Source organism: Musa acuminata, chromosome BXJ2-7, assembly GCF_036884655.1.
Source record: "Musa acuminata AAA Group cultivar baxijiao chromosome BXJ2-7, Cavendish_Baxijiao_AAA, whole genome shotgun sequence".
Taxonomy (NCBI): domain Eukaryota; kingdom Viridiplantae; phylum Streptophyta; class Magnoliopsida; order Zingiberales; family Musaceae; genus Musa; species Musa acuminata.
The window spans coordinates 2,351,793-2,379,477 of NC_088344.1; the positions used below are offsets into that span (position 1 = coordinate 2,351,793).

The 27,685-nt window shown below is 37.2% G+C and overlaps 2 protein-coding genes across 9 annotated transcripts; one reads left to right on the forward strand and one right to left on the reverse strand.

Annotated features, from left to right (window-relative positions):
- Window positions 1-9,641, forward strand: LOC135616591 (ubiquitin-related modifier 1 homolog). Of its 4 annotated transcripts, none has more exons than XR_010488399.1 (8): window positions 1-149; window positions 243-318; window positions 396-478; window positions 605-736; window positions 1,895-4,741; window positions 4,957-5,155; window positions 5,361-5,514; window positions 9,388-9,641. XR_010488399.1 is itself a non-coding variant. In XM_065115941.1 (5 exons), exons 1-4 carry the CDS (start codon window positions 127-129, stop codon window positions 720-722), a joined length of 300 nt encoding a protein of 99 aa, XP_064972013.1. In that variant the 5' UTR covers window positions 1-126; the 3' UTR covers window positions 723-736; window positions 1,895-4,894. The 4 variants fall into 4 exon arrangements, 1 of the variants encoding a protein (XP_064972013.1); XR_010488401.1 differs by lacking the exon at window positions 9,388-9,641 and having other exon boundaries at window positions 1,895-1,954; window positions 2,212-2,270; window positions 5,361-5,687; XR_010488400.1 differs by lacking the exon at window positions 9,388-9,641 and having other exon boundaries at window positions 1,895-2,270; window positions 5,361-5,687.
- LOC103990793 (CMP-sialic acid transporter 4) lies at window positions 5,195-27,069 on the reverse strand. 5 transcript variants are annotated; one of them, XM_065115938.1, is made up of 17 exons: window positions 26,235-27,068; window positions 25,577-25,818; window positions 15,203-15,319; window positions 14,154-14,210; window positions 13,167-13,244; window positions 12,956-13,000; window positions 11,489-11,548; window positions 11,135-11,257; window positions 10,468-10,545; window positions 9,947-10,016; window positions 7,683-7,790; window positions 7,406-7,539; window positions 7,259-7,335; window positions 6,505-6,553; window positions 6,347-6,410; window positions 5,583-5,610; window positions 5,195-5,506 (listed from the first exon to the last, which is right to left on the reverse strand). In XM_065115938.1, the coding sequence occupies exons 2-15, from the start codon at window positions 25,745-25,747 to the stop codon at window positions 6,360-6,362; spliced, it is 1,218 nt and encodes a 405-aa protein (XP_064972010.1). In that variant the 5' UTR covers window positions 25,748-25,818; window positions 26,235-27,068; the 3' UTR covers window positions 5,195-5,506; window positions 5,583-5,610; window positions 6,347-6,359. The 5 variants fall into 5 exon arrangements, with proteins under 5 accessions (XP_064972010.1, XP_064972012.1, XP_064972009.1 ...); XM_065115940.1 differs by having other exon boundaries at window positions 5,195-5,509; XM_065115937.1 differs by having other exon boundaries at window positions 5,195-5,610; window positions 25,914-27,069.
- Between the last annotated feature and the right edge of the window lie 616 nt (window positions 27,070-27,685).

Sequence of the window (27,685 nt, forward strand, 5' to 3'; positions counted from 1 at the left end):
TTAACTAAGGCTCCGCACCTCTCTCTCTCTCTCTCTCTCTCTCTCTCTCTCGTTTGTCGCGCCCCCATAGTTCTTGTTCTCTGCTCATCGTCTCTTCTACGATCGATCCTTGTCCGATTAGATTCGATGCAACTCACTCTGGAGTTTGGGTAATCTCTCTCGCTTTCACCTCCACTTATTCTTGTTTTGGTTTCTATCACTTGGTCTCATCTCACCCTTTTCCCAATCTGTGGTGGTTTTAGCGGCGGCCTGGAGCTCCTTTGCCAATCCTCCAAGATCCACAACGTAGATGTGAAACCAAACCCCGGTGAGGACAAGGTACGAACTCATCATTTCGCCGCCTTCTTTTTAGGGTTATTGTAGTTAGTCATCTCGTGGGGCGGCATAACTCGCAGCTAACGATGCGCGACATGTTGGCTTGGGTCAAGTCGAATTTGATCGAGGAGCGACCTGAGATGTTCATGAAAGGGGACTCGGTGTAAGTTTTTCTGATCGATTATAGAAATGAGATAATTCCCATCTGGGTGATACATTCGTGTAAAATTAGGGTTTTGGAACTTTGTTTCTTGAGTTCGCGAATGGTATTTGGTTGTTGGGTGTGTAGGAGACCGGGGGTGTTAGTACTCATAAACGATTGTGACTGGGAACTATGTGGCAGCCTCGACACGGAGTTGGAGGAGAAGGATGTCGTGGTCTTTATCTCTACCTTGCATGGTGGTTAGCATCGGTTTGCAGGGTGACAACATCTGTTGAATTTATCAGTCCGTACATATTATGGACTGTTCTCCCCATTGTTCAGAGCCTTGTTGCTGGTGTTTGTGACTAAGTGAATGTTTTTTTGCTTTAGAATAGCTCTTTGTACATGGAAGGTTTTGTCCTTAACAATTGTTGAGGAGTAGGATATGAAAATTATCTTGAAATTCTGTACAAGGCCATAACATTTAAGGTTACCTTATCTGAAGATGATTTTTATATATGCCTATTGGATTGTTAGTAAACTACGAAAACAGGCGTAGGCAACTGACGCAAAAATGACAATTGAGTGTCCAAGTTATGTTTTCTAGTTCTTTTGATACTAGTAAAGACAATCACAAAATGCTGCAGCATTTTGAACTCCCTTGAATTTTACAAAGTCAAATCCATCTATAGGGAAGATAAACATAGCCAACTGGTTGGCAGTGCATGCTAGACATTCTTCTTTTGATCTTTTCTTGATACTTTTTATTCTACTGATATGTGGTATTTTGGTTTCTGATGCTATGATAAAAAGGACTGCACCCAGTACACCACCAATGCGGGTTTTGGGGAGGGTCAATGTACACCGCCTTAATTATAATTCCTGTTTTGATTAAATAATATTTTTTTAAAAAAGTAAGGTATTCATTAGAACTTACATCAGAGGAAGAAACATTGATTATATTTAAAGTACTTGTAGCTTAAATGCTCAATTTGAATAATTTGGTAATTTCTTTTCCTATGTTGGTCTAGCTGAGACAATTCTGACTCCTAAAGTTGCAAAGTTGTGAAAAGTAGATGATAGAAAGTGTCTCCATCTGATATATATATTGTACTTGTGGACCACCAAGCAAATTTATACTCTGCATCTAATTACTCGTCTTCAATAATTGTTTAGGCTTTAGGTCATTGATTGATTTACTTGAACTTTGAATGTAGTAACTTATTGGCAACCCCTGTGAAAAAATGACAACAATGCTATTCTTATAAATCTTGATAATAAAGATCTTGGAAGGATAAATTCTTGGTGATTTCTTGGTTTTATGACTGTGGACTAAATTCTTGGCCATTTCTTTTAGTTTAAGTAATGTGCAGTTAAATTTATGTTTTGCTGAATAATTATTGCTTCTGTGGTTATCTGCTTATTATTCCATTTCAGAAAGAAGAATCTTAATCAAGTTTAGTGGCAAATATTCTTTAAGCTGCTAATAAGTATATGGTAAGATGCTTCTGATTTACTCTCTTGAATTACTTTTCAAGCTAACTGCTGATCACAAGAATCACTTAGATATCTGTATGCTTGATGCATATGTTCAGGGTACATACAGTGTTAGTCAAGAGATGGTAGAAAGTAGATGTGTGTTTCTGTTGTGCTCTCTAGACCAAAAAATGGAGTAGTTGATATTCAATCAATAATGCATGTAGAATTCTTTTGTCAGTTGAAATCACTTAAAATTCCTACTCTTTCTGATGAAGGGTCATATACATCCATTTCCCCTTCCAATAAAGTCTGCATCTGGGAACACAACTCAATGGTAAACCTCTCTTCCTTTTCCTTATTTTGCATGTAATTAGTATCTCAGAGACCATTCCGAGAAGGTAAGCTTGCCTTAGAATTTTTGGATACCAGCTTTTCTGTGGAATCTACATGGAATTCTGTTCTATGTCAAGTTATATAAAAGAACAGTTCAATATTTTTTTTTTCCCTTATTAATAGAGCATGCTGGACGTAACTTTTGGTACCTTCATTATCGTCATGAAGTCTCCACCAGTTATAATCAGGGAATGACTATTTTCTGAGTGTGGATTTCATTTCATCATTTGACTTCATGGCAAATTGATGGTAAATGATTTCTACTAGTAAATCTTGGTTGTATTCACATGGTCAAGATGTTAGCCTTCGGACTCCTTGACATTTTGGCATCAGTTTTCTTATTTTTCCATGACATTTGCGATGGCTTCCTTCTAGAAAGATGATGTTTATTTTACCAACGACATTACGATGGTTGGTATTTCTAAGCATGGATTGATCCTCTGATTATGAAGATAAATTTGTTTGACTCTCCAAATGACACAAGACAAAAAACCAAATGAGCAATTTTGCGTGCTAGAGAGTTGCCAGGTTTTATATGTCCATTGGTGCTAGTGCATATGCTATGATTAGTTCTGCATTAGTTGCGGTCGAAGCTTGGTAATGCAGATGAGTCACTATCCATCCTCAAATAGCAGCAATTTAGTATTCCATTTTGAGGGCTTAGATCATGAGAAATAGCAGTCTCATTCAAAGATGAGGATACATGACCCTATTATCTGAACCAAAGCAGGTTGAAAGAAACCTGTATAAATTGTTTAGGAAGAAACCTGTATGATCTGAACCAAAGTAGATCAAAAGAAAGATACATGGAGGCCTGAAGTCTCACAGTCAAAACATCATGTTTGAATACCTTTTATCTACTATTTTGTCTTTCTCATGTTTTACTTTATAATCTCAGGTGCTTTTGTTATGAAGTCTATTGAAATCTATATCTAGGGGTCACTTCAAAGTGTCTTGGAGAAGATATATTTTTGTTTAATTAATATTCCTCTTAGACTATCTGTCTTCTCTTAGCTCTTATTATTTATTTGATTCATGTGCTGATATATTTGTCTTGTCACTGGTGGATGCATTAGCTGGTTAGTTCACACATTTCTTTCTTTCAACAGGACATATGCCTGAACTTAATAGACAATTATACTTTTGATATGATGGATCTTTAACCCTTAAAATTTATATTCTAGCAAATTAATTACATTGGATCATCAAACTCTTATTCTTATTATTATCAATGTCTTTTTCTGGTTAAATGAATTCTTGCTACAAAACCAACTTATTATTAGCTTAACATCCAGATGATTCTCTAGATCATCACACAAGAAAGATATACAAATGTACACGAAAGACTTATATTTCATGTTCCCTTGAGAAACAACCTCTTATAACTAGATAAAAATCATAACTCCATTTTAGAGATCTTTTACTAAGCTAAACAACCTCTCTATGATGCACATAGGCAGCATTGCACTGGTCCTGCCTTTTTTTTGTGGGGTTTTTTTTGTTGATATTGTTAGGTGGTAGAAAGCTGTAAATATTGCAGTTTAGCTTTACACATTTGGATTGGTAAATGGTAACAAAAACAATGGAATGCTGCTGCCTGCTTACAGTAAGCTCCTCCACTTTGCATGTGACATTTCCAAAGTTTTGAGTTGAATGTGGGGTCAAAATCAAAAAAAAAAAATTTGACCCTATCTGTACGACAGCAAGCATCTCGGTTCGTCTTATTGTTTTTGTTGGTGCATTCTTTTCCTTATTTTAACTGTGCTAAAATTGTTGGCGAGGAAGGACATCACCAATGAGCTCCAGGTTTTGAAGATGCTTTAAGCTAAAACCAGTTGCAGCGCAACTCTCCTTTGAGAGATACAGTGGAGGAGTAAGCCTCGCATCTCCCGTTACCGATCAGCTTATTATTGGGCAAAGACAACTACTACTTGGTTTCTGCTGCCTTCCTTTGTGCCGCGTCGCAGCCTTTTTATATCAGGCTTTTAGGCGCGGCGGAGGTGGAACAAACCCACCAACTAAATCGGCATAAGTTCACTGTGGGCATGGCTTATCCTCATCGTCTTTTGGTACTTTCCTTTTCTTCCGCGACCATCATCCTGTATTGTTCTTCTTGAGACCATCATCCTGTATGAGCCTTTCTGATACGGAGAGGGGGAAAATAAAGAGAAGAAAAGGGCTCGGTGGCAAAAGCGTGCTGCCTTGTGCTCTTCTTTTTATCTCTATGGGAAGACGGCAGACCAAAGCCAACCCCCTCGTATCCTTCCTTCCTGTCATCAGCGAGTTATGAGTCCTCCGCAGGAGATCAAGGGGTGCATGGAACGCTGTCGAGGCTCGACTTAACAAGTTTTTCAAAAGCCATTTATATAGGAATCGTCAATGAATCTGTTCTTGGTACAGAGTGTCAGTCAGGTCTGCACTGTTTGTTCTACAACAGTATCATAAAATCTATGTTTATAATTGATATTGTGAGGACTTGTGATTGTGACGGATCACCTTGTGATTGTGATTGTGAGGACTGAGATTGTTTAAAGTTTATAAAATATATGTTTATAATTTATATTATCTATCAAGTGTTTATAGATCTTGGGTTAAATACTTTCTTCAATATATTTTCTTTTTTTCAGGTCCATAAAGGACCATAAGGTCCATAAAGCAATGGAGGACGAGGGACAAAAGTGAGTGATGAGGACAATGACGAGGGGTTTTGTGGAGTATGTGAGCCTCCACAGGTGACATGATGGTGGTGAGAAGCATCACAAGGCCTATAAGGACAACTTTCGAGGATGGTGACAAGGCAACGATACCGACGAGAGATGATGAAAGGTAAAGATGATCATGACACAACCAATATGACAAAAGTCAAGAATAATAATCTCATCTTTGAGAAGATAAGAGACATTTTACGATACCAAAATAAAAAAGAGATGCATAGTAGGAATAAATAAAAATTTAAGATATTTTTGAAAACTTTACCCATATAAAAATATATAAAATAGTACACCCTCCAATTTTTCATTGACTTTGACAGGTTTTGACGGGATGAAATTGCTCGAGACTTGGTACCAACAAATAGCTGGATCTATGTATCTTGTCTTCGAGCCGAAGCTTAATTGTTATGATCAGAAACAGCTCATCGGTACATAATCTCCGGCAACATAACTTTCATCGAAGATCCTGCTAAGGTATTTAAATCTAGATGAAGAATACAAATCTAACATTTGTTCAGCAGCAAAGTCATGTATATATGTACCTGATGCTGCTTAATAACCCAACTTCTCCTGGAAACAAAGCGGGCACATTTTGTGTGAGAATAACAAAAATATAGTCCAAGTCAACATAAAACAATTTCTAACTAGCCAGAATCTATTGTCTATGATGATATGGGCCTCAAAATCTGCAAAGTCTAATTTTCACTTTGCCTTTTCTGCATGGTTATACAAGAAACAAACATGGTTTGATCTTCTAAGAATATCATACTGGGATTGATCATAGCTTTTACTTATGATTGGTCATAGTCTATGATTGACCTTCTGAGAATCTCATTCATCAGTTGAAACAAAATTAATTTTTTTATGCTTCACACAACACTTTTACCTCGGTATCAAGGTATATCTATAGTTTTAAGAGTCAGATTTCATATGATAGGTTTGCTATCCTGATCATAGCTCGAGGCATCAGGATTGAACAAATATATAACTCAGTCCTCTTCATTCTAGTTAAAAATATCAAATTATAATGAGTTTCAAAAAGATTAATACTCAATTATTAGTTTATTCACTGAAATAGCTGGAGTCTTACTTTAGCTGAGTGAAAATGTCAATGCCACATATCTCCTGCCTTGCCATGCTATCAACATCAACTTTATAGTATGCTAATGGTATCATGTAGTGTTTAATACTCGGGAAAAAGTATGCAAGAATCTTAAAACATATCAAAATCATACTGTCTTAGTAATAAAGTAAAATCGATCATGACATGTATTAATTACTTTTCCTGAAAGAAAGAAGCATGGACCTTGAAAGTAATATTAGACACGTAGAAGCATCTGTCTCTCGTCGGGTCCAACAGGATGGCTAGCCTGAATAGAAAGTGATGCATGAAAAATATCTCAACATTAGGTTGTTTTATCAAAAAATTTCATCGAATAATAATTGAACATGTTTGTTACTTACATCTTTAGTTGCCCCAGGAGTTATATTTACATACGAAGCTTCCTTTAACCTGCAAATATATACAAGATGATTTGGAACACATGCTAGATTCAGGGCAAAGTATCACTGATAACATCTAACAAGGATTATACAAGATGATGAGCATGTAAAGATATGGACATGAATTTCATAAGTGAAATGGACAATTTAGATTAATATTCAATTGTTACTTCATTCAACTGAAGCAACATTCAATTGTTGTTTCATAAGTTAAACGGACATCAAAGTGGAAGTATGCAGAGACACAAGCATGCTTGCGCGTGAAAAGAAATTCTAACTTGACTGTCATGGCATGTGCATTGAGTTCACAACCCAGTCTATGGATTGTTGTAGTTTCTTCTAGCATATGCAAAATTATTCATCTAAAAAGGGATAATAACTTTAAAGAAAATAATCAAGAGCAAGGTCTTTCATATAGATAATTTGGAGGGTTTTGCTATACTGTTAGATTGATACAGTATCATGACTCCAGTGTGGGTAGATATTGTCAAAATTTGACCTGGCCATAAGAAAAAAAAAAAAAAAAGAAGGCCAGAACCAGTACAGATGTCTCAGCATATGCTGGTTTGTGCTGACAAAAAAAACAAAATCTATACTATGTAGTAATTCACAGTGGTAGAGTTTTTTACTCTCTCAGACAAAAATATAGGTTAAACGAGGATAACAAAAGGAAAATATAGTCTTTAGGAGAATGAAACAAGGAATAGATATAAACCTGACATCTTGAGCATCCATCATCTCTATTCTCTTATCATGCATCTCATCTTTCGCTTTTGCAAGTGGGGAAAAGAACTATGTGAAGATGCACAAGAATATTAGCATATGGTCCTCCAAGAAAATGACTTGAAAAAGTAGAAATTACCTGGTGCATTGATATAAAGACTATTGAAATGCCCAAGATAAAATTTATTGTCAGAGTGTGACCAAACAGAGCAGCAGATGCAATGCCTGTAAAAATTGTGGCAACGGTAGAGGAATACTTCTTCAAAATCGTATCTGCAATCATTGACCATGAATGTAATAATATAATGCATCAAGAAGAATATATCAACAATATAATTCAGTCGGAATATTCCAAGTTACTACAGGATATCAAGAAACTCAAACTCATAAAGAGAGACAAGCAACAGCAGCTTTACCAGCATATTTGAAAAAGAATGAGGAGAGGATTCCTTGTGCAGCATTGTTGCATATTAAAAACATTGTAGATTTTGAGTGCCCTTGAAGGATATCAAAGCCACTTGGCCCTGAAAACAATGACATGTCATTCCAAACATTTCATTCATGTGTATTTATAAAAGTCACCATCACTTTCATATGCATTTCAATTGCAAGTAATTAAAAGAACACTGTGATAAGTGATGCAAACTCTCAAAACATCAAACTCATAGACATCAGGAAGGCGTATCACCATCATGATGCAGACCAGCTCATTAAAGCAAATACCATTGGTCCTTCCGGCCCAATGATCCAACGCATATGAAACAAACCACAATATCTAATGTGCATATATGTAGCCCTGAAAAATATATATACACATCTATTTAGATTCATAGATGTTGCCAATATATTCATTTTTTCCACCTACAACTGGGTGGATTGGAATACAGATACGCAACTAAGGACTTCTGTGGGGATATATAGAAAAATCCTGTAACAAAAAAGCATTTGTAGCTTAGGGCTTTTCTACCTTATTGTTTCAAGAATGGCAGTGCCCAGATATAAATCAACATTAAAAAGCAGCATGCTTGATACAAGTGTAATGATATTGAATAGTCAAACTTCTCGAGATTGCAATATCAAGAAAATTTTACATCATAATCCTTGCAATCCATATTTAATCACCTCTCGGATTTTATACTAAAGAGCTTGTTCTAAATAATGCCAGAACCTAGTAAGGGCAAACCAGTGGAGTTCATTGACAGCAAAATGAGTAAAAGCATTGATATAAGTCATCTTCTGATTTTGTTAAAGGTTACACAAAAATTCAGGAATAGTAGAAGCATTGAGGCTAGGAGTCTAAGAGAACGGGAAAGCGTAAGTTAGAGATAAAACTTCATAAACTGTTGTTTCCCAATAAACTGTTTTTTTTTTCAGGGTTACCAACCGATATCAGATTACTGGCGTAATCATTAAAATTGAATCTCCTAGACATGAATATATTTGCTAATAAAAACTAATCTTGAATTGATGGTATATATTAATTGTTTAGTCATCTCCATTAACACGACATAAAATGCTCAAGTGATATCACAGCTTAATCAGGAAAGCTGCATAAAATAAAGCTAATTTTGATACACAACCATGGAAACAAAATTTTTGGGCCTTTACGACATTTGTTTCACTACTTATATTTCCTTGTTTAGTTGGCTGAAGGACATATCTAGCTTCCACAGAATCTTAAACAACTAAACATAGGAAGTCAAATTGTAACCAACTACCCTTCACAAATTATTTACATCTTCAGAAGTTATGTAGAACCAAAGAAAAACCGCACATATGAGACAACAATTGCCTTGGATAAAACCCTAATATGGAAAAGATATGAGCAAAATATATAGCCTGCTATGGTGGTCAATCTTTGTCAATTTACATTTGAGTCTATAAACAAATTATATGAAGAAGATGCCAGAACCTCTCTTTTCTCCCTAGTGTTCTCTTCTATTTTAACACACACCTGCCACCTCTATTATTAGGTGATCAACAAAACCAAGTTGCCAGCATTCTTGTATCAGGAAGATAAATCCAATCAATATTGACAAATACAAATAACACAAACTGTTCTTATTTCTTTCAATAATTAAATAGATCCATAACCTTTCCAGTGAATAAAATCCTCTGCAGGTTGCAGGTCCCAACCAGGCACAACTGGTTTGGCATGAATGATACATACAGCTAGCAACAGCTCAATTATAGCCTCTTAAGTGATGAAATTCCATGAGAGTTGGCGTTAAAGCTTCCAATGGTGGGATGAATGGTTAGTTTCTATAGGTAAAGCAAAAGTTTTCTCATAAACCTCCAGCTGAATAATGCTGTAAAGAATATGTTGAACTCAGCAAATTGTCATGAAAAGTTGAAAAGATGCAGGTTTCAACAGACATCAATTGCACAAGCTCAGTGGAAGATGGATAACCTAAATGCTTGATTATTCATGTGATAGACATTTCAAACAACATTTAGCAAAGGAAGCATCTGTGTCCTAGTTTTGTGTTTGATAACACTGAATATATTATACATTGAGAAGACCCTTCAATAAACAGGTAAAAAGTCACTTACTTAAGCTTAAAAAAATTAAAAAAAAAGATTCTAAATTCATTTAAAGAATATCTCTTTAGAATAATTTGCACATGTCATCATTATTTATAGCAAAATTTGGAGACCTGATAATTTCTTACGTTCATACCTTTCAGGACAGCAGTTCCAACAATTGCAATGAAGTTAAATATAGCCCCATAGCCATATAAAAATAAGTTCTGCAAGTGAAACAAAAGAATCATTCAAAATAAGCGATTCTTATCCCCAATGTTTGCAAATTGTTATATCCAGTGTTTAAAAAGGGGTCATGGAGGTCTCCATATCAAAACAGTGGCTGATATGTGCTCAACCCACTCTCTGCCATCTTCCTAAACATGTTAAGCCGCTACACGGCAACCATATCTACATAACTTCTTGATGAGAAGGACTAAATTAGCTGCATCTAGAAAAGCATAGATATGGTGTTGGTGAAACACAATAACATGTACCTTTTTATTAGCATAGTAAAAGGTAGGTTTCTATTAGCACAATAAAATGTAGGTTTTTATTATACAATAACAACAGGCCATAATGTCCCAACTATTTGGGATCAGCTACGTGGGTCTCTTTGTCACTATCAGTTTTTATTACAACCCCTAGAAATCTATAGTGGTAATTCACAAAAGTTACCTGAAGATATATGCTTGTGTCAAACTGGCTTTTTAAAGCATACTCATTGAAGACTGAAGCCAGAGAAGGAACAGTAACCTGAAATTTTGTTTCAAGGTAAGAATTTATTACCACAAACTTGAACAAAACTAAGGGAAATATTAGATGATGGTCATTGTAGATCAATTGAAAAGAATTAGTAGAATTAGTTGTTAGTTAGAAAGTAATATATTTTGGTATCATTAAGATATTATGTGAAATTGCTGGAAAAAGGTAGAATGTGCTCAAAACAACTATATCAAACATAAAATAGTAAAAGAATCAATCTTGTTTTTCATCTATAAAACAAGTCAAAAAGATAAGTTCGTGGATCTAGAGAAAAAAATATGTCAAATAATGAACTTGAGACTCTTAAACAAGAAATTTGATTGGAGAGGTAAGCTAGAAAATTGTCATTATATAAATTTAAGATGTAGCATTTTTTAGAATGTCATAGCATATTAATACTAAATGAAATCTAATTGTAAGCCAGTAAAATAAAACAATCGGATAAGTTTCAAGTCATCCTTATATTAATGTCCGGTTCAGCAGTTAAGCACAACTCAATCATTTATAGAAACTTCAATTTGCAAACAGTAATTTCTAGTTTCTCAAAGAGCTTTCTTTCCCCCTAGTTGATAACACTTACAAACATCAGTGTATACAAGTATGCACCCATTGCAACAGGAAGACCAAGTGCATTGGTATCCTCAGGCAGTGACTTTAACTGATTAACACTGATTCCAATTAGCAAAAGTGCAAGAGCCTCCCACTGTCAAATAATAAAGCATGAAATTATTAGAAAAGTATTGGCATTCTTCATCTATTCTTATAGCTAACTTATATCAATTTTCAATATATATTACTGCTAAAGAGGAATATGGCATGTTCAGGAATAACCCAAGAATTTCATGTACAACATTGTCTTCCATACCTTCATTATATAAACTAGTTTACATTATATAAACTATTTAAGTGATAAATCAATGAAGCTTTAACTTGCCTGGATTATGGAAAAGCGCCTTCTCATAATGATCTTTAGAAGGACAGCAATTACCAAAACCTGCAGGAGATTAGAGCACCAGCAAAACAAATTCAGGACCAGAAAATTCTATGAATGCAACATGCTTGATATAGGAATGTTCAAAATATAACACATAAAATGACAAAAATGATAAAATACATAATATGAGACACACAAGACAAATAAATGAACTAACACAAATACCAAGCACCGGATGATTTTTCTCTATGAATGTAATGTGCTTGGTTCATATATGGAACCTATGTTTCATATTAGCCTGGGCTGTCCATTCTGTGACGAAGAAGTTCTACTTGCCTATAAGTTGCTTATGGTGTTTGGGTCCTCTTCACATGCACAATCATGTGCAAAGTCCTAGTTGTTATAACCATATCCACAGATGCCTATCAATGATAGCCACAGAATTCCCAAATAGGCTCAAATAAATTGAGGTCTAGCATGGTGAATGGTATGACAAATACAAGCAGAAACAGTCATTTGATGGTTAAAGACACTTTCTTGGTACTTCAACAATTTAATTATAGAACAACCAGTTGCCATAGTAAAAGATCAATTATAACAATGTACAGTTTCAGACAAAATAGCAATAAAAATGCTGAACTTTTCATTTTTTGGGAGGAAGAGTAGGAGCCAGTTACTCCTCCAATTTATTAAATAAGAATTGGAATACAAGAAAAAATAGTGCTACTAAGTGAAGATTTTGTCAGATGTACCCTAAATAAAGACACACCTAAGCCATGAACAATAGAGTGGCACAATAAATGTACCAAAAGTTCCCCTCTTAAAGCTAACTCCTATGGAGCACAACTTAGCAGTGCACTCATTTCATCAAAATCATCAACAGGATCACTGTTCAATGCCCTGACAGCTTATTGATCAACATAGGACTAGAAGTTGATTTAATATATTTAACCTTATTATTAATCAAGTTTTGTCAGTCACATTCAACACTGAACCAGACCAATTTATTAGTGAGGCAAATTATGTCAACTGCTTATGACCCAAACACACAAACAAAAACCAAAACTACAAATTTATGTTGTGTTAGGGTCAGCTGTGTCATATATTAACACCTTTATGAAACCACTAGAAAGATTTTTGGTTTAAAATTAACTCAGAATGATTCAAGCAAAAATTCAAATAAAAAGAAAAGAAAGAAAAACAACTAAACAAAAGCTTATAGATGTGGAGTTTGTATGAGAATGCACATTCCAATAAAAAAACCAGAAATATAGCTTTTTGCAATAGAAGTTAAGTCTATGAAAACTTATTAAGCAAATAGCTACTAACATTTTTTAATCAAGTTAACACACAGGTCCTAATAGCTTCAGAAAAATTCTGCCAGATAACCAACCTAAAGCACTTAGTACAAAAACATTTGTCAATCAAGTTAACACACAGGTACTAATAGTTTCAGAAACGTATTACCTTCAGGTTGCTCAACATTTTAACAGTTGCAGGATTAAAATACAACTGCATAAAGCATAGAACAAATAATCAGCTTAGTCAAGAAAATATAAATCTTCAATGCAGCTATATAGGCTGGGTGAAAAATATTACCTTTAATATTTCCTGAAGATAATGGATAAACAAGAAAATGGAAGTAACAATGCTTGATCTGATAAAAAAAAGACTATACCTGCATTATAAATTTCAGATAGTTGTTGATTGCATAAAGAAGAGCAGGAATAGAAAGAAGAACATTATTGCGAAATGCCTGCAAAGATAACAAATCAGTTGAAAGAAGATGCTAATGCTTGTTCACTAAAACAAAGTTTGAAACTAATTGCATTATAACTTTTGAAACTGGAAGGATCTTGAAGAGCAATTATGGATAAACCACTACCATGGAAAATCCGATTCTCTGGTATAGTAGCAAAACCTTGTAAGAATAGCTTGAGTTAGCTATTTATATCACTTTCACAAGGCATGCATCTTTCCATGTCACACCAAATTCTAGACAAGCAACTGCTATCATGAAACCTTTTAGATGTAATGAAAACATCAATAAGCAATTAGTACCTAGCAAACTAATTCAAGCATAGTAACAAAATGTATGACATTCCAATAATTTTGGTTTTTATTTAAAAATTCAAAGTATTAACATTAGAATATTCTTTTTGTATGATGATCAACATGTATACGAAAAAATATTTTAAAAGCAGCATGCACAAACTATCACAAAAAGCAGTCAAGCACAAAGAACAGATCAACAGCTCTTTTCTAACTGAAAGATTATGTCACTGAATAGGAATGTGCTTCCAAATCTAGACGAGATCAGAAACATCTAAGCTTGTTTCATATTAAGAATCTAGAATCATAACATCAAGAAAAGCAATTCTTATACAGGAAGATTCAAATAATTCCACAACAATGACAAGAACAAAAATAACAAAGCCATAGTGTTCTAACTACTTGGGATGGCTACATGGATCTCTTGCTGCCTTTGGGTCATTCATTAAGATTAAGATGAGATGGACATAACTTATTGATCCAATTGGGGATCTGGTTGCAAAAAAAAGTTGCAAACACATTAGGACAGGCCAAACCCTTAATAAAGAAAAAAAGTGATAAAGAAAATAGAAATTGTGTTATGAAAGTCAATAGTATTGCATAAGAGTTTTACCTGCACGAATATGGATATCGAGAGTAGGGGTTTGTCTCCTTTATTTTGTTTTTTAGCCTGCCAATTAATAAGTAAAGGGCATGACATGGCAGCTTATATGCTAGTAAAAGATTAACAAAATAATACTAGAGCCGAGAACATGCTCAATTGTACCAAAGACAGCAAAATAAATGAAAAAAAAGCGAAAAGAAAAAAAAATGAGGTTATATCATAGATTTGATTCACTAGGTGAGAGAAAAAAAATGGAAAGCTATACACCACAGAAGTTGGATCATATGCAACTAGATACCTGAAATAGCCAATATATATAGTTCTGTAAAAGTAAATAAAAATTGCAAGGTAGTCCATGAAAGGCATTAGATATTTTACAAATTAAAGAAGTCATGCAACTATATGATTTGTTATTTCCTAACATTCATATCCTTTTCAAGGGGAACTATTAGAATCATGCTCTCTAATTGCATGAATCTAAGTTCACAGCCCACTCAAACTAGAAAAAAGAAACCCAATGTATAGATATGCAGTTTGTCATCAGATTCCCAATTACATATGTGTTTGATAACCAGGCAAGGCATGGTTTCTCTTAGTGCACCTGTGCTATTTAATAATTATAATTGTAGTAGATAACCAAACAAGCTGTTATTATACCATAACAGGAACCATACAATAACAGATGGCAAGTCTGTAATAAATGGTTGGGAATACTTCATCGTCAATGAAAGCTTCAAGGGCAAAAGGCATCCGTTTAAAAAACATTGCAAATAATTATTATAATATTATGTTATTATAAAAAGTAATGTATAAGAATTGGTGGACAAACAAGAGGTTGAGGTAATGCACCATGAGTAACAATCAACTACCATCACATAAGTTGCATGGAAGGATATAACAAAAAACTATGAAATAAACTACTAATGTCCTGCTTTCCTAAAATTATTTCATAGTTCATAACACAGTGACTTTTGCACTTTATGTCATAGAAAAGTTAGATAATAAAATAGCAAAAATACAAACTCAAGCAAAAAAATTTAGTGATAATATTACCATACCTGGAATAACAGCATGATGATGGCAAAGAGAACCTTTGCAGCCTCAGTCAAAAAATTAACACTGATAGGACTAAACTTAAAGCTCCCATCCACCTTAGACATGTAGACTAGAATAGGCTGCAACGAATAGAAAAGCGTGTAACATAGCATTAGTTTGTAATTCTAACATTTTCTCTTTAACATCCTTGAGTTCACATAAAGCTTGCACTTCTGATTTTTTTTTTTCCCCTTAATATCCTTGAGTTTAATTAATATACGTATTTAGAAATGTACTGCTAGATGATTCTTATTATAAAAATGTGGAAAAATAAATTAAAAGAAAAGTTCTGCTGCCATATGTCTAGCATGATTAATTAGCTGTTATATTTCAAGGTGAAGAGCACTGTTTTCTCCTTAGTAAATGTCAAAACTTCCAGTAATCACCACAATTAGAATTTTAAAACTGCTGCAATTTTCTTTGGTCTCTTCTTCTTTTAATTATCTAATTCATGTTGCCCTTCCATGCACACAATTCTTAGAGAAGAATGTTACAACCCATGAAGGAGGATAGGGGTTTCAGAAAGAGGATTAAGATTGCAGGATGCAAGCATTATACACGTTGTCTAGACCCAAACAGAAAAGTCTCATGTAATCAATTATGCATGTGAATAAACTACACTTTTGCGTGCTGCTTGCAATCTTTCAAAAAAGGATCTAGAGCCTATAAGGCGCGCCTCCTTATTTTAGCATATTAGTTCTTTCTTTTGATGTCTTGATACAAACCTCAGAATGAGACTTATTTGATAGATCAGATTAGAGTTATCTGTCAAATTTAGTAAGATTTCTGATTAACAAAAAGGGGAAAGAAACCATATAGCTTCTATTGTCCTTTTTCTTGGTTATGTTATCAAAATATTCCCACCCAACCCTTTTTCGCCATGCCATTCTTTTGCTACTGCTCTTCTGCTAGTTTTCTTTGCTATGGTCCTCTTCTGCTGCTAGTGTTAATTGGGCTCCTGAGCCCACATAAACATGGATAAGTATCCTTAAGTCCAACACTTACCAAACTCTTTGATCATAGATTTTAAATAGTAGCAAAAATTGTTGAATCTCGGATTTTGATGATGAAGTCAATTGTCATTTGTTGTCTAATCTATGTGTTGAGATAAGTGTGCAGGATTAACTACGATGAAAGTTAGACAAGTAGCAGGAGTTGCGCCGGAGTCAAGATCATGATCACGTTGGGAGTTCGAGAGTTCGACGGAAGTTCGGACGGTCGTCGGAAGTTCTGCGAGAACAGATCCGAGAAGTCCAGAAGCTTGCCAAGCGAAGCTCGTCGGAACTCGCCAAGTGGATCGTCGCAAAGTCCAGGAGTTTGCCGGAAGTCCGCAGAAGAATCACCGAGGGTTCATCGGATGATCGACGGAAGTTCGTCGAAAACTCGCCGGAAGAAGCGATTGACGCATCGGAGCAAAGCTACAGAAATTGTCTTAGATTTAATCGTAGTTAGCACGTTGATTAAGTTGGAAAATGGGAGGTGATCCCATTAGCTTAATCTTGGGGCAATTGGGGCCCTGAAAAGATTGAAATTGGGCCGAATGGAGCTAACCATTCGGACCCTGATTGCACCAGGAGGTGCAACCGCCTAGGCCAGGAGGTGGCACCGCCTAGGCTAAGTCTCCCAGCGAGACTGGGCGGTGCAACCGCCCCAGCCAGGAGGTGCAACCGCCTGAGCTCAGTCTTCGAGCTAGACTGGGCGGTGCAACCTCCCTGACAGAGAGGTAGCACCGCCTGAGCTCAGTCTTCGAGCTAGACTGGGCGGTGCAACCTCCTTGACAGAGAGGTAGCACCGCCTGAGCTCGGTCTTCGAGCTCTGGCAGAGAGGTGCAACCGCCTCAGTCAAGAGGTGGCACCGCCTGGGGCTCAGTCTCCGAGCCAGACTCAGGCGGTGCAACCGCCCCTGACAGAGAGGTGCAACCGCCTGGGCTCAGTCTCCGAGCTCTGCCAGGCGGTGCAACCTCTCCAGTCAGGAGGTGCAACCGCCTGATCCCGGAATTCCGGGATTTGATCGTTTTGAGCTCCAAATTTGAACTGGGTTGGGGCCTATAAATACCCCACCCATTCAGCACAGAAATAACATAGACCTACACCGAAATCTTGATTCTTTCTGTGATTCTAAGAGCTCAAAATTATTGTAAAGCCTTTAAGTCTCCTCCTTCTGTTCTTTAAGCTTCTGAATTGTAAAGTGAGGAGAGAAAGGTTCTGTAAGGGTTGTCTCCTGAGCCCATCAAAAGGAGTGAAACTATAAAAGGGCAGTTGGCCTTCGCCCATTGAAGGAAGGCAGCTAGTTGACGTCGGTGACCTCGTCGGAGGAGGAAGCCAAAAGTGGAGTAGGTCAAGACTGACCGAACCACTCTAAATCTCTGGTTTGCTTTTATTTCGAGTACCTTATCATTACTGCAAACCTCCTACATAACTACTGCTCTCTGCGCCTTTACGAATAAGTTCTAAGTGCTGATCTTTTCGAATCTGCATTCAGACGTAAATCTGTGTTTTTCGTACGATCAGCTTACGTTTGTGTTTTGATTCTGCAAAACTGTCTTCTGCGCTTTTATGAACTAGCTTCTAAGTTTAGATCCCTTTGAAACTGTTTTAGACGCAAACTACGTTTAGACGTAAAACTGCGTTTAGACGCAAACTGCGTTTAGACATAAAACTGCGTTTAAACGTAAACTGCGCAAACTGTGTTTAAACATAAAACTGTGTTTTAGACGTAAACTTCTTTTAAACGTAAAACTACGTTTAGACGTAAAACTGCGTTTAGACGCAAACTGCGTTTAGATGTAAAACTGCGTTTAGACGTAAACTGAGTTTAGACGCAAAACTGTGTTTAGACGCAAACTGCGCAAACTGTGTTTAGACATAAAACTGTGTTTTAGATGTAAACTACTTTTAGACGCAAACTGCGTTTAGACGTAAAACTGCGTTTAGACGTAAACTGAGTTTAAACGCAAAACTGCGTTTAGACGTAAAACTGTGTTTAGACGCAAAACTGCGTTTAGACGCAAACTGTATTTAGACGCAAACTCAGTTTAGACGTAAACTGTGCTTAGACGTAAACTGCGCTTAATCTTAAGTAATCTTAGAATCGGCTTTTACATCGAAATCGTTTTTATCGGACGAACGCAGCTTTCGTTTTTTAAATCGCTGAAAGATTTCCGCTGCACTAATTCACCCCCCCCCCCCCTCTTAGTGCTCTCGATCCTAACAATTGGTATCAGAGCAAGGTTAACTCTCTAACGGATTAAAACCCAAGAGAGATGGCATACGCCGGAAACCAAGAGGGGCATTCTATTACACGTCCACCCATGTTCAGTGGGACGGACTACACCTACTGGAAGACCCAAATGAGGATCTTTCTTATTTCTATGGATTTTGAATTGTGGAACCTTGTTGAAAACGGATTTTCAAAGTCTTCTCTTCCAATGATCGATTGGAATGAATTGGAAAAGAAGGCTTTCGCTCTTAATGCAAAGGCTATGAATGCCTTATTTTGCGCACTTGATAAAAACGAGTTTAATCGTGTTTCAACTTGCGAAACTGCATTTGATATTTGGCACACACTTGAAGTGACCCACGAGGGCACAAGTAGAGTGAAAGAGTCAAAAATCAATCTGTTGTTGCATTCTTTTGAACTTTTCCGAATGAAACCGAGTGAAACCATTGGCGACATGTTTACCCGTTTCACGGATGTCGTCAACGGTCTGAAAGGACTCGGAAAAAGTTTTTCGGATTTTGAACTCGTAAATAAGATACTAAGATCCCTTCCTAAGAGTTGGGATCCTAAAGTCACTGCTATTCAAGAGGCAAAAGATCTGCGCAACTTCCCTCTTGAAGAACTAATCGGGTCATTAATGACCTACGAAATGACTTGTAAAGCTCATGAAGAGCAAGAAGACATCCTTCCAAAGAACAGGAAGGATATGGCACTCAAAACTTCTGAATGCCACTTGAGAGAAAACTCAAGTGATGAGGATTGTGATGATGACCTGGCACTTTTAACAAGAAAGTTTAAAAAGTTCTTTAAAAGAAACAAGTTTAAGAATGACGCGAAAAATAAACTTGAACCCAAGAAGGACCAAGTGATCTGCTATGAATGCAAAAAGCCGGGACACTACAAGAGTGATTGTCCCCAAGTCAAAAGAAGAACATCAAAGAAGAAGGCGCTTCAAGCAACATGGGACGACTCGAGCGCGTCCGAAGAAGAGGAGACCAACACCGAGCAAGTTGCTCATTACGCCCTAATGGCCATCGAAGACGAGGTAACAAATTCATTAGATGCAGATTTATCATTCGATGAATTATTAAATGCTTTCCATGAATTGTTTGATGAGTGTAAGACTATTAGTGGTAAATACAAATTGCTAAAAAAGGAGTATGATAGTCTTATTTACAAGTTTGATAAGTTAAATGCTGAACATAGTGATAGTTTAAACTCATGCATAAAATGCCTTGATCTAGAAACTCTTCAAAAAGAAAACTTGCTACTTAAGGACACCTTGAAGAAATTCGAGGTTGGTAGCAAGTCATTAAACATGATCCTTACAAACAAGGGTCATGTTCCCAAAAGAAGTGGGATTAGATTTGTGAGAAGTCCTCACCAAAATCCAACTACCTTCATAAAAGGCCCCATCTTACATGTTAGACATCAAAGCAAATGCAACTTTTGTTGCAAGTTTGGACACAGGACGCATTATTGTCCATTCAGGAAAATTAGTCCAAACAAATTGATTTGGGTTCCTAAAGGAACCATGACAAATTCTATGCAACATGATAGAAAATATAGATCTATTTGTGAGGAACCCAAAAGCAAATGGGTACCTAAAAATCATCCCTTCCTATAAAAATATTAAACTTTTAGGCTGGAGCAAGAAATAATATTCTGCTCCTTGATTCTCGATAGTCATAAACCAAGAGTCAAAAAGGAACTCGCAACGCTTAAATAACAAGTGGAAGTTATGAAATCACAAATGCGATTTGGATACAACCTTATTAGAAACATATGATTCCCAAATTCACACATCCCCTTGATCGTCGAACCCTTCAACTCTATCATCTACGAATTAATTCTTGTATCATGAAGAAACTAAATATGTCATGATCTTAAAAGGGATACCAAACAAACTATCAACATACGTACGACATACGCACGTTAAAAGATCTATCTTGATCATACGAGAGCTTCTTCCTTAAATAAAAACTCATACGAAATCACGTAAGAAACGTTAATTGCTCTGAAATGAAAAACTCTCCTCAAAGCAAAGGCTCCCTGATCAAATCACATTAGGTGCTCACTGGCTGCAGGCGGTGGCACCTCTCCAGCTGGCGGTGGCACCTCCAGCTACCACGGGTTGCCAGCGGTTGCATCGCTCCAGCCAGAGGTGCAACCGCCCGCAACTCTGCCTTTTTAAACCCACGCTAGGGCCGACGGTGGAATCAACCCCAACTCACTCCCATTTCCTCCTCTACTCTTCCAAGTCTCCTCCATTCTCATTTCACTCCTCTAAGCTTTCCAAATACCTCCCATTTCGGAGCAAAATTTCAAGAATCCTTCCTTCTCTTGAAGATTTCACAAAGGTACTCTCTAAGAAGTTCTTAAATTCTGTTTTGTTCTTCATTTACTCTTGCTCATCATCATCCCTCAAAACAGCAGTAGTTATGGGATCTAGAAGATCCTCAAGGGACAAGGGAAAGAGGAGATTAGTAGAAGAGTTTGACTTCACCCTTTTCGATTCAAAAAACCATGCTGAAAAATTTTCCTCTTTCGAACTTAGAAGTATCAATAAGGGAAAATACGTAGATCTAAATGAACTAAGAGACTTAGAGACTATCCAATGGTTTGCAAACCTAGATCTACTTCCAATCTTGCAGATTAACGAACCCATCTATCCTAGGCTAGTTAGATTATTTTACAATAACATACAAATAGATGATGAAGAAAGGATGTCCACCTATCTTTTAGGACAACACATCTCAATCACTGATAGGTTCATTTGTGATATGATAGGCATTCCCATGAAAAGCATAGGACTTTACTTTAGAGGATCATGGGATGATGAAAGTATTGGAACATCCTATGTTGAAGCCTTAGGAACAATCTTTGCCAATCCTAACATAGCATTGATTCCTAAAAGTTATGAACATCTACTGCCTTTGAACACTAAGATACTTCATCATATCATGACTAGTATAATTCTTCATAAACAATACCATCATGATGAAATAAGTCAATTAGAATTAGGAACTATGTACTTAATCATGAAGGGACATGACATCTGTCTTGGTTATCTTATTCAACAAAACATGTTAGAATTATCTAAGAAAGATATGATGCTCCCATATGGTGGTATAATCACAAGAATAATGAAAGCTTACGACATTCTAATACCACCAGAAGAAAAAGTAATGAAAGTAGATAGATTCAGCATAATAAACAAAAATCTACTTCACCGGCTAAGATGTTACTATAGAAACGGTAACTGGGTTAGAATCCCTAGAAGGACTGATCACCCTCAACCTGAACCAGAACCGGAAACACCAGTATTTAGGGGTACCCAATCTTCTCCGACCCTTCCCTTTGAGGAAATACATCCAGTTGAGCAAACTCATACATCCATCGAAGAAATTGGGATTCGAATGGATCGATTCGAACATAGACAAGAACGGATTGAACAACGACAAGATCAAATCCTATCTGAGCTGCAGCAAATTCATAGTCAATTTGACTCCTTGTTTAGGCACTTTAATTTTCCACCTCATCAATGAACTTGTTGAACACCTGTTGTTGTTGTAAACTTCTGATGTGTTGGCTGTAAACATCTATCGTGGTAAACATATATCTTGCGCCTTGTGGTAAAAGTTATCTCAGATTTTTATGGTATCATTACTGTTTGGTATGTGATGTGTTCAAATTAAGAATGTTGTGCTTTGAAACTAAAAGTTTTGAAAACCTTGTGCTTTGATTTCATTCAAAGAGAATTAGGAATGTTGATGTGTCCGAATAGATGAATTTGTTAAAATTATTTTTCGGACTATATTGAATGAACAGATCACTTGATTGCCATGTTTATATGTGAAAATCTGTAACAAAATCTTGTCCAAATACATCTTAATTGTTCGAATGATATAAAACATATTTTCTCGTACACTTTCATGAAAAATAAGTTTCTGAAATAGATTTGATAAAGTGATTCATGTGTATGTATTCCATCCTGCAAAATCTTTACATAGACAATGGATTATAACAAAAAGGGGAAGACGTATTTAAAGCAATCTATGTAAAATTCCTCTATAAATTATTTTCCTGGTATCATAATTACTATGCTTTTTGTTGATGACAAAGGGGGAGATATATGAATTGATAAACACTGCCATGATTAGAAATACTATGAGTGATGCTATTAACACTGCTATGATTATGCCATCCTTGCATCATCACGAGATATATGAACATGTGCTAAAGTTTGCATTATGCCCTGAGTTGATATCTTATCATGTGAAGAAAATGCAAAACCTGCTAGAATATTTCAAATGTGTGCATCATGTAATAGTGCTTCACAGCTTTATATGATAATGTTCAAACGATATATGAACATGTGCTAAAGTTTGCATTATGCCCTGAGTTGATATCTTATCATGTGAAGAAAATGCAAAACTTGCTAGAATATTTCAAATGTGTGCATCATGTAATAGTGCTTCACAGCTTTATATGATAATGTTCAAACTACATGATGAATAGTTACAAACACAATCATACAAACTTAATGGTGTATGTCAAGCCTTGACATCATTCTTGAAGAGATACATCATGATGGGTATCATGATGGGAGTATTGATAAGTTTAACCGATCTAACTTATCAATATGTCACTTGAATTCTTAGGTCTTGAATTCAAGCTTGACTTATCTCAACTATGGCATATAGACAGGGGGAGTTAAGGATAACTCCATTATCAATTGATTGTCATCATAAAAAAGGGGGAGATTGTTGAATCTCGGATTTTGATGATGAAGTCAATTGTCATTTGTTGTCTAATCTATGTGTTGAGATAAGTGTGCAGGATTAACTACGATAAAAGTTAGACAAGCAGCAGGAGTTGCGCCGGAGTCAAGATCATGATCACGTTGGGAGTTCGAGAGTTCGACGGAAGTTCGGACGGTCGTCGGAGGTTCTGCGAGAACAGATCCGAGAAGTCCAGAAGCTTGCCAAGCGAAGCTCGTCGGAACTCGCCAAGTGGATCGTCGCAAAGTCCAGGAGTTTGCCGGAAGTCCGCAGAAGAATCACCGAGGGTTCATCGGATGATCGACGGAAGTTCGCCGGAAACTCGCCGGAAGAAGCGATTGACGCATCGGAGCAAAGCTGCAGAAATTGTCTTAGATTTAATCGTAGTTAGCACGTTGATTAAGTTGGAAAATGGGAGGTGATCCCATTAGCTTAATCTTGGGGCAATTGGGGCCCTGAAAAGATTGAAATTGGGCCGAATGGAGCTAACCATTCGGACCCTGATTGCACCAGGAGGTGCAACCGCCTAGGCCAGGAGGTGGCACCGCCTAGGCTAAGTCTCCCAGCGAGACTGGGCGGTGCAACCGCCCCAGCCAGGAGGTGCAACCGCCTGAGCTCAGTCTTCGAGCTAGACTGGGCGGTGCAACCTCCCTGACAGAGAGGTAGCACCGCCTGAGCTCAGTCTTCGAGCTAGACTGGGCGGTGCAACCTCCCTGACAGAGAGGTAGCACCGCCTGAGCTCGGTCTTCGAGCTCTGGCAGAGAGGTGCAACCGCCTCAGTCAAGAGGTGGCACCGCCTGGGGCTCAGTCTCCGAGCCAGACTCAGGCGGTGCAACCGCCCCTGACAGAGAGGTGCAACCGCCTGGGCTCAGTCTCCGAGCTCTGCCAGGCGGTGCAACCTCTCCAGTCAGGAGGTGCAACCGTCTGATCCCGGAATTCCGGGATTTGATCGTTTTGAGCTCCAAATTTGAACTGGGTTGGGGCCTATAAATACCCCACCCATTCAGCACAGAAATAACATAGACCTACACCGAAATCTTGATTCTTTCTGTGATTCTAAGAGCTCAAAATTGTTGTAAAGCCTTTAAGTCTCCTCCTTCTGTTCTTTAAGCTTCTGAATTGTAAAGTGAGGAGAGAAAGGTTCTGTAAGGGTTGTCTCCTGAGCCCATCAAAAGGAGTGAAACTGTAAAAGGGCAGTTGGCCTTTGCCCATTGAAGGAAGGCAGCTAGTTGACGTCGGTGACCTCGTCGGAGGAGGAAGCCAAAAGTGGAGTAGGTTAAGACTGACCGAACCACTCTAAATCTCTGGTTTGCTTTTATTTCGAGTACCTTATCATTACTACAAACCTCCTACATAACTACTGCTCTCTGCGCCTTTACGAATAAGTTCTAAGTGCTGATCTTTTCGAATCTGCATTCAGACGTAAATCTGTGTTTTTCGTACGATCAGCTTACGTTTGTGTTTTGATTCTGCAAAACTGTCTTCTGCGCTTTTATGAACTAGCTTCTAAGTTTAGATCCCTTTGAAACTGTTTTAGACGCAAACTACGTTTAGACGTAAAACTACGTTTAGACGCAAACTGCGTTTAGACGTAAAACTGCGTTTAAACGTAAACTGCGCAAACTGTGTTTAAACATAAAACTGTGTTTTAGACGTAAACTTCTTTTAAACGTAAAACTACGTTTAGACGTAAAACTGCGTTTAGACGCAAACTGCGTTTAGACGTAAAACTGCGTTTAGACGTAAACTGAGTTTAGACGCAAAACTGTGTTTAGACGCAAACTGCGCAAACTGTGTTTAGACATAAAACTGTGTTTTAGATGTAAACTACTTTTAGACGCAAACTGCGTTTAGACGTAAAACTGCGTTTAGACGTAAACTGAGTTTAAACGCAAAACTGCGTTTAGACGTAAAACTGTGTTTAGACGCAAAACTGCGTTTAGACGCAAACTGTATTTAGATGCAAACTCAGTTTAGACGTAAACTGTGCTTAGACGTAAACTGCGCTTAATCTTAAGTAATCTTAGAATCGGCTTTTACATCGAAATCGTTTTTATCGGACGAACGCAGCTTTCGTTTTTTAAATCGCTGAAAGATTTCCGCTGCACTAATTCACCCCCCCCCCCTCTTAGTGCTCTCGATCCTAACAAAAATGACAACATCAGAAATGCACAGTGAGACTTTTTTAAAATCAAAAGCCATGAGGTTGTGGACCTCATCTTCAACAAGCTTCTGCGAGTCAACCTTGGAACAGTTGAGATAACGATAGTAAGAAAATTCAGTTTGAAATATAGGCAGCTATGACTAGAACAAACATATTGATCATAGAATTACCTGAAGTCCAACCAAGATACAATCGCCAGCAACCAGAAGGACTTTGAGAGCACGATGTTTTGGTGGTGTTTTATTCCTGTTTTTGTCATATGCCCTAGATATACCTTTACCACCTGGAGCTGGCAATTTGGAATGACAGTTACTGCATTCTATCATACCGTCCTCCAGCATTATGAAACCTTGAACCTTATCAAGCACATAAAATGCAGCTACAGGATAGATCTATGAACTTATTCCTGTACCTGAAAATATCAAAGAAAAACTTAGTTACAATTAGTGAAGAAAATTACTAAGTGCCTACCGTTCAAAAAGAAATTCATCCAAGACGAACATGAACCTATCTGCATTTGTCATTTGCCAAGGAGAATAGTTATCACTGATCTTTCTCCCATGACCTATTTTCATACAGAGTATCCATGCCAAAATAAACATAGTAGATGGTAGAGTTTGAAGAAAGAATTTGATAACCCATAAACACAGAGCAAGAATTGATTACAGTACACCAAACAGAATTATCCAAATTGCCAAACCATTCCCTGCTATCATCACAAACCAAAGAACAAAAGACAAAACAAAAACTAACCAAAGTAGTAGAAGAAGAGAGATGCGAACTAAGATTAGTAAGCAATCTACCACAAATCAATAGCTGGTCACTCACCAAAATCCTTTGTCAAATCAAATTGGCATTCCACAACAAACCGAAATCACTAAGTCGCCCCAAAAATCCACCTTCCTCCCCGCCTCAATGCCAAAACCAAGCAACAACTCCACACAAATGAGAGTTTCCTGGAGTGGTGATCGCAAAAAGTAGCAAAGACGAGACCTTTCGAGAGAAGGCAAGGAGGAAGCAACGAGATCCGAAAGGAATATGCTACCAGGGAATCGGAATTGGAATTAATTCCTCTCTTCCTGTATGCGGGGTCCCCAGCACACTACTGTCTAGTTGTATATGGTTTAGGGTTCAAGATGTCAGCTACACCTGACCATTCTTTCTAAATACGTCAGAATTCCAAACCCATGAACCCTGTTAACCTCCAAACTTCATGTCGCCTCTTCCACCCACTCGTCTACCGCCGAAGCTTTGCAATCCCAGTAGCAACTGGTAGCACCCAGGACGCACTCCGAGGCTGCCGACCTGCATCATGAATCAAAAGGGGAGACGCTCCGGAGTCCATGTCGGTTGATGCTTCTGGGGTGTTCGACGAATTGCCTGACAGGAGAGTCAACACGTGGATTTGCATGATCTCCGGGTGAGCAAGAAATGGCCATTGACAAACCGAGATCCCATCTTCTGCTTGAACGATTAACTATGGCGTGCTTCGCGAAGACTTCCAGGCGTGCAACGCGATCCATGGCTACATTATCGAGACCATGATCTCTGCAAATGTAATATGACTGAGAGTAGTGTTACCTGGAGCTCATCGACCTCATGCCTCGTCGACTTGTGCAAGCAAAAGAACTGTGATGTCTCCAGTTTAGGGCTTATCAAATTAATGATTCACTTGTACCAAACTTAATTAGTATTAAAATATATTATTATTAATTTAGTTTTAAGCATGTTGGCTCAATAGTTTATACATCTCATAAGCCTCCTAATCTATTCATTATTTACTCTTAATTTGAGGAAGCAATAGGTAAATAATCTTGGTTGCATAATTAAAAGTTATATCCATCCAAATTAGGGTTAATTATATATTACCCTATACGTTATGTAGTTACAATATCTATAATTATTAAAGTGAAACATCTAGTTTCATTTATCCTAATGTTATTAGTTTTACCGACGAAAATATGAAAACAAATGATAAAAAGATAATTTTAACGTTTTAGTTAGTGATGACGAACGTCATTGATGGTGGCGAACAATAATGTTGCTGAAGACCACGAGTGATTGTTGTGGATGAGGAGAGCGATGGTAAGAGGTGAGGGTTATTTTACATTTGCATCGATGTCATGCAATTGCCAAGTGGATCTTTCGTCGCTTTACATTTGCATCGACGGTCCTTTCATCGCTCTGCATTTGCATCGATGGCCCTTTTGTCGCTCGATAACTACGTCAATATTGACACAGATGCAAAGCGACAAAAGGGTCGCTCGGGTGATTGTTGC